At 44.2% G+C, this 7,119-nt stretch overlaps 1 protein-coding gene across 1 annotated transcript in view; it reads left to right on the top strand.

Annotated features, from left to right (window-relative positions):
* Positions 1-4,975, top strand: part of MFI2 (antigen p97 (melanoma associated) identified by monoclonal antibodies 133.2 and 96.5) — a 17,092-nt gene extending 12,117 nt beyond the window's left edge. Inside the window, exons 11-15 of the mRNA XM_010073096.1 lie at positions 50-244; positions 1,877-2,033; positions 3,545-3,612; positions 3,716-3,903; positions 4,697-4,975. Of these exons, the coding sequence (XP_010071398.1) occupies positions 50-244; positions 1,877-2,033; positions 3,545-3,612; positions 3,716-3,903; positions 4,697-4,975 (887 nt within the window). The remainder of the gene's footprint in view (positions 1-49; positions 245-1,876; positions 2,034-3,544; positions 3,613-3,715; positions 3,904-4,696) is intronic.
* Positions 4,976-7,119: the final 2,144 nt, after the last annotated feature.

The following is a 7,119-nucleotide window of genomic DNA, read 5'->3' as shown; positions in this document are numbered from 1 at the left end:
AGGAATGCTTAAGGGAAGCTGTAATGCATTTTGGTTTTTTTTCTGCAAGCTGATGACAACAGCAATGCGTACTATGCTGTGGTATTAGTGAAACGAAATGTGTCCAATGCATTCACCATCAGTGACCTAAAGGGGAAGAAGTCCTGCCACACGGGACTGGGTAGAACCGCTGGATGGAATATCCCTATTGGCTTGCTAATTAAGAAGGGCGTTATTAAGACCAGAGACTGTAATATTCCTCAAGGTAAGACAACAGTTCTACATTTCAAAAATGCAGTACAGTAATGGTCTAATTATAAACTTTCATTAGGAAAGCAATTTTGGTATTTCATACCTCTATATTAAGCTTATCTGTTTGTGAAGGGGTATCGTGTTTTTAAAGTGACAATTTGAAAATTTAAGTTTGCCACCCCAGCAGACTAATGGAGGGGGTCATACTGAAAATGTTACAACACAAAAGTACTCCTTGCCCTCTTTCCTTTAGCACAAAATCATTGGTCAGTTTAGGTTGGAAAGGGACCTTTGGAGGTCATCTAGTCCAACCAGATGCTCAAGGCAGGTCCAGGTAGGTCAGATTGCCCAGGGCCATGTCCAGGCAGGTTTTGAGTAACTGCTGGGATGGAGATTACACAGCCTCTCTGGATCCCTGTCCCAGTGTTTGACCATCCTTGATATAAAGATTTTTTTTCTTGTATCTGATCAGAATTTTCCTTCTCATAACTTCAATCTGTTGCTTCTCATCCTTTTGCTCTGCATCTCTGAGAAGGATGTCTCTGTCTTCCTGAAAAATCCACAATGTAAATGAAAACAGCAATATACTTGTTAGTTGTCCTATCTCCAGGCTGACCAAACCCAGCTCTCAGCCTGCTCTGTCACATGCTACAGCCCTCAGAGCATCTGACTCTCCTTCCTCTGTATGCTCTCTAGAATGTCAGTCTTTCTAACACTGGGAGCATAAAACTTGGCACAGATGTCAGTCGTCACCTCCCCTGACTGCTCCACTAACACAGCCCAGGATGCCCTTAGCTCTCACAGGCACAAAAGCATTTTGCTGATTCTTGGTCAACTTGTCCACTGGGATCCCCAAGTCTTTTTTTTTTTTTTTTTTTTTTTAACAGAGCTGCTTTTCAGCCTGTCATGGTCTTATTCTCTCCTGAAAGCAGGATAAGCAGGATTCTGCATTCGCCTTGTTGAACTTTGAAGTTCCTGTCAACTCGTTTCTCCAGCGTGTCCAGATCCGCCTTGGTGGCAGTCCTGGTCTCCAGTGTATCAAACTGCCAAAGTTTATTCCAGTTTTCAGAAATGCATTTGAAGAGTCCATTGCTTTTTGTATTTAATCAACTTTAAGCTTATCATATGGTCTTGAAAATCCTGCTTTCACACCTGGCTGTCTCAGCTTTTGCTTGAGGATATTGACCCAAGTCAGATATCAATAATAGGACAGTCACAGAACTCACGCTGTCTGCACAGACACAGCCCCTCTGGGCAGTACTCCTGGCTCTGGGATATCATTGCAGTAAATGATGTATCCCGGTCCTGAATTCTGTTGCATTTATTTTCAAACTGTATTTAGTAATGGAGCAATATAGTGGAACAAGCAAAGGATCTATGACCATAGGACTCCGGATTTGAATTTTGCTTGCCTATTTCTTATCTCCCAGGAAGCTCTTTGGTTTCACTGCATAATCAGCTAAATAGTGCTTTGAAAATATTTTCTAAGTTGTACTTTGTGATTTCCAGTAAGGCAGCTGTAACTCATGTTTCTAGTGTTCTACTGAAACCGGCATTGGTTCTAACTTCATGACAGTGTAACAACCATTCTTGTGAAGAACTTGCGCTCTTCACTCATTATACTGGTTTTTCTTTCTTTCCCCAGCTGTGAGTGAGTTTTTCTCTGCCAGCTGCGTGCCTTCAGCTAAGCTGGACAATTACCCATCAAAACTCTGTCAGCTATGTATTGGAGATGAAAGTGGAAGCAATAAATGCAGTGCAAGTAACCAAGAACGTTACTACAGCTACAACGGAGCCTTCAGGTAATTAATACATACAGTTATTATTTAGTCTGTCTATCAGCTTGCCAAATTGTGAAGAGGAACTATCTTCCATCCCAGTCAGCAGAAAGTGGTTATGTTGATACAGTTTGATGGCATGTGCTGTCAATGAAGTGGGACGTGTCCCCAGATGTCTGCAGCAATACAGGTACATCGTAAGGCATGACACTGGATCATGTCAAAGCCTTTTGCCAGCATCCTGGCCCGCAGCCAACCAGATGACCAACAAGCAGATCCCTACGTCTGTTTACAGAGCAAGAGGCACCCGCCTAGTGAGGACCAAGTGGATTGTTGTCAGTGTCCAGTCTTGCTTTAATCTAGTGTGACAGGCAGTCTGCCACTCAGAATGGTCGGATCATCCATAGTGAGCTTCAGCAGGGCGGCAGGCAAATAGTAGCCAGAATCTGGCTACTGTAAGTCCCTAGTGACAGGGAGCCAGGAGTGGGTCTTTGGTGTCCTTACTCCCTGGTGGCTGTATGTGAAGGCAGGTTTCTGAACAGCACAAACCACTATGGCCAATGTTCAAATATCAAGTTCTCTTCAAAACAAGATGTGTTGAAGGTACAGGGGGAAAATAGTATAAAATGGAATAAATACTTGGTGTAACAGTGGACATCCACATATGGGGCCATGCTCAAAGGCTGTGAAAGTCTTAGATACAGAAGTAGCACTTCATTTTCCTGACCTTCACCTCTGAAGGTACTGGTGCATGTAACAGAGCTGGCAGTGCGTGGTCTTTCTTTTTCAGGGGAGGAGACTTGAACGGTAGCTGCCTGGTAAATATTGAAGTGCTGGACTTCGATAACTACTTTTTGCAAATCTATTCAGTTGTGTCCAGCTGCTCTGCTGTGGTATGTGCCTTGTGGGCAAACTGCAGATCCTCTGCTGTACTTCGTAGATGGAAGTACCAGCCTCCAAATGAATGAGCAACAAATGCTGTTACAGGCTGTATGAGCCTTGCTCATGTTCTAAGGTTGTACATTTGATAGCAGTGCCCATACAGCCCATATGTTCTGTGATTGTGTGTGAGTGTGCACACATGCAGAACTGATAAACTCTTGGGTTATATACCCAGATTATTATATTCAGAAAAGTATTAACGACCTATACTTCATACATGATTTAAAAAGGAGTGAAAGTGACTGTTAGCAGAAGGGGAATACTGCATTGAGTATCACGTAATCTATCTTCTGGTTCTTTGCTCATCTAATATTGGCCTTTTCTGTTGTTTCTCACACTGTTTTTAATCAAAATTTTCTGCTGTATTCCTCTCTTAAATTTCTCAATTCAGAATATTTTTTAACACTTTGCAAAGATGTTGGTTTTCTCTCATTTGAAGATGATTCATTTTTCTGTTTTTGCTTATTACCTTAGGGTCCAGTGCATTTGTTTGCAGTAATGTATGTAAGAAAATTTAAATTCTTTACCTATTGGTTATTAGGAAAATAGTTCACATAAAGATACTTTGAATTTTTCTCTCTCGTTTCCTTAAGGTGCCTGGCACAGGACTCTGGAGACGTGGCATTTGTGAAGCATTCAACAGTGTTTGAGAACACTGATGGTACTTATTTTTACGTATCTCTTTATTATAATTCAGTAATTTTTCTGGAACCTTTTTGCTCTAAAGCATTCGATGAGTGACAATGACCAGTTTCTTTTTTCAGGTAAGAATACTGATAGTTGGGCCCAAAACTTGAAGTCCAGCGATTTCCAGTTACTGTGTCCAAATGGTGCCCGTGCTGAAGTCACCCAGTTTGCTGAGTGTCACCTGGCTCGGGTGCCAGCTCAGGCGGTTATGGTTCACCCAGATACCAGCATTTTTGCTCTGTATGGACTACTGGACAAAGCCCAGGTACTAATAGTTGATTTCTGCTGTGGGGGAGTTACGTATGGTCTGACACAGACCAAGGATAAAGAAACAGGACCATGCTGCCATATGTCCCCTGCATCATGGGACCAGCAGCATATGCACTGTGCAGAGCCCTGTTGTTGGAGTGGGACAGAGAAGGTAAAATACAACCCATGCGATTCTCCCGCTAAAACTGCCCTTGTGCACAAGGGATTTCAACTGTTTGCCCGGCCACTGGTTTCAGTAGTAATTTTCCTGGTGCTAAAGGTTTTTTTCCCAAACTGCATGACTTCGAAGTCTACAAGAAATAGATAGAGTACATGCTAACACTTTTCCATCCTGGAACTTTCCTAGGAACGCACCAGAATGTTGCTGGGTGTATTTATGCCGCAGCTGCATACATGGTAAACCATCTAGGCAGACCGTGCCTGGCTGCCCCAGTCTGTTGACACTGAAGTTCACCAGTTTAAAAGAAGTACTGGGTGTCTCCATGCTGGGCTTCAGTCATTTCTGTAACTCCTGTGCAGCCAAACCCTACATTGCACAACAATATTTAGACAGAAGAATTTTTTAAAAATACAGCTCTTTCCAGATAGTAACTAAAAAAAACTAAATCACGAACGGTGTTCTTGTAATTGCCAATGGCTGAGTTCTGTATCTAATCTACTGGAGTGTCTAAAAGCGAATGCATAATAGAGATTCCGCAATTGGGTATGAACTTTTCATTCACAAAACAGTTCTTAACATCTTTCATGTTGTATGAAAGGAAATACTGAAAGTTTTGCATTGTTTTCAGGTCTACTTTGGAAATAGCAGCAATGGAAATGGATTCAAAATGTTTGATTCTTCAACTTTTCAAGGAAAAAACTTGATCTTTAAGGATTCTGCTGTTGCAATCGTGCCAGTAGCAGAGAGGAGGACGTATGCAGAATGGCTGGGGAGTGAATATATAGAGTCCCTTGAAGGGATGCAAACACCGCAGTGCTCTGGGGCAGGTAAAAAGATACAACAATACCTACTCATGACTGCTGTCACTCCCCTTTTGATTTTACGTCAGATACAAGGCTTGGACTAGCATGATCCAAATGGCAACCTCCAGGCCACCGCTGCCCTGCCACCTTTTCTAAAGATAAGCTCCTGTTTGGGTAACATGTTGTGCTCACATTTAAGTGCCTCTTCCTGCCTCTTCGTAGGGCAAGTGCTAACAGCACCTGCTCGTCAGGGGAGTGGGGTGGGGCTGGAAGCTGCCCCTGTCCTTGTGGATGGGGTGGAATTTGGGGCAGAAGCCAGCAATGCAGCGTCAGCATGGTTTACAAGATCAGTCCAAAACTGGAGCATCTTTGCCATTGTTGCTGATGTTGAACCACCCTGGGCTGGAGGATTCCCAGGTGCTGTTAGATGGATATTGGGTTTCTGACCTGGAGAAGAATTTCTGCATCTTGGAAGGCAGTATCAAAAATCTTGTCTAGTGAATCCTCTCTGGCTTCCTGGCTGGTTACGCTCAAACTCCTACATCCCTGCTTATCCCATCCTGCCCTTGCTGGGGGCAACAGTTTCTCCTTACTTCTGCTGCCAGAAGAGGTAGGTGCACAGAGGATGGACAGGCTATGGACAGAGATGACCTGCAGTCCAGAGTTACAGCTTCTGCCACCGGTAAGATCCTCCACCTTCCAGTAGAAGAAAGTAGAGGGAATCTCCAAAGTCACTGAATGAAAAGGAAGCCCAGAGAGACTTGGAGGGACTACCTTCTGGCAGGGGAAAGAATAAAGCCGAATGTGTGCATCCACTGAGCTTGTTGACTTTCTACAACCAGTGCCCACACTGCTTGAGAGAGATGTCATCTGCCTTGTCATCTCTCATTTGATGCAATCTCCATCAAGAAACTTGTGTCTGACCTCCTTTTACATGGGCTTGTCCAAGTGCCTGTGCATGAAACTTGTATTTGCTGTTAGTGAGACAAAGTAGTTCACTTCTGATTAACTGCCTCTGTATCTCCTGGCTTGAAGCATTCGGTTTGTATTTTTATCCATAGCTGCAATAACAACAAATGTTGCTGTGCTGCTGGCAGGCGCTGTCCTCCTGACTACAGCTACCCCCTCATGATCCTGGGATGAAAAGACATTCAACATAATAAAAAAACTTGGTAAAGCTATATAATAATAATGTAAATTAATTAAAAGTAACAAATACGAGAAGTGATTATACTTTATCCAGACTTTGGCCTGATAACTAGTTAAGCTGTAGAGTTTCTCACTTTCCTGGGAGATGAGCACTTGCTCCTCACCCACTTCTCACCCATTTAATTTGCTCCAAGGGTACTGGGTTTAAGAGGGAAAGATAAAATATGGCCTCCTGCTATTTCATTTTACATTTTAAAGATGTGTCTGCAGTAGCAAGCAGTGACACAGTGCAGCAGCACCCAAAACCACAACTATACAGGATAAAAGTCCATGGGTCTGAGCTCTGCTCCTGTCAGCCAGGGACCAAAGACACCTCTGGCCATTGAGTTGAAGGCTCTTGGCCGTGGCTTCCTGGCTGTGTGCCTTTGAATATGCTGTGTTCAGTTTTATACATGATCAAACACATAGTTGATGCATTAGATACATACTCCATGTGTTTGGTGTGTGCGTTTCTGCCACATTTGGATCCTTTCTAGTGCAGAGTGGCTGTTTAAACAGGATACACAGCTCGATCTCCCAGTCCTTTGGGTGTGTGAGGCTGTCAGCGCCATTGGTACGCCAGTGTTCGCAGGCATTGTTCCCTTTCTTGGAGGGCACCTGAGGGAGCCCACCCTCCTTGTTTTCTTGCATCGCTTGTGTTTGGATTCATCACCTCTCCTTTCATGGAATGATGTTGTTTGTAGGCAGGAATTTAATTTCATGTTCACATTTTATTCTGACAGTGAAGTACCTTTGTGAGTACAACACTACAGAAAAGCAGTTTCGAGAAAAAAGATGTTCTTTAACTTGGTCAGTATGAACAGGCCTGGACAGCGGTGGCACCGTCCCTGCCGCATCTCGGTGCGGAGTCGCTGTGAAGGGCCCGGTGCGGCCCCAGCCCAGAGCAGTCCCAGCTGGAGCTGTCTGTACATACAGATATATAAAAGGGCCGGAGGCGGTAGGAGCTGGCCTGGGCTGGCCGGGTGGTCACAGGCTCGAGGCGAACAAGGCCGGCCCCTCGCTCCCTTGGGGATCTGTCCCCGGAGGCGATGGCCCGTCC

This window comes from Pterocles gutturalis, unplaced genomic scaffold (genome assembly GCF_000699245.1).
Source record: "Pterocles gutturalis isolate BGI_N339 unplaced genomic scaffold, ASM69924v1 scaffold1962, whole genome shotgun sequence".
NCBI classification, from domain to species: domain Eukaryota; kingdom Metazoa; phylum Chordata; class Aves; order Pterocliformes; family Pteroclidae; genus Pterocles; species Pterocles gutturalis.
Note: the sequence above shows the minus strand (reverse complement) of the source record. Positions and strands in the feature narration are given on the sequence as shown.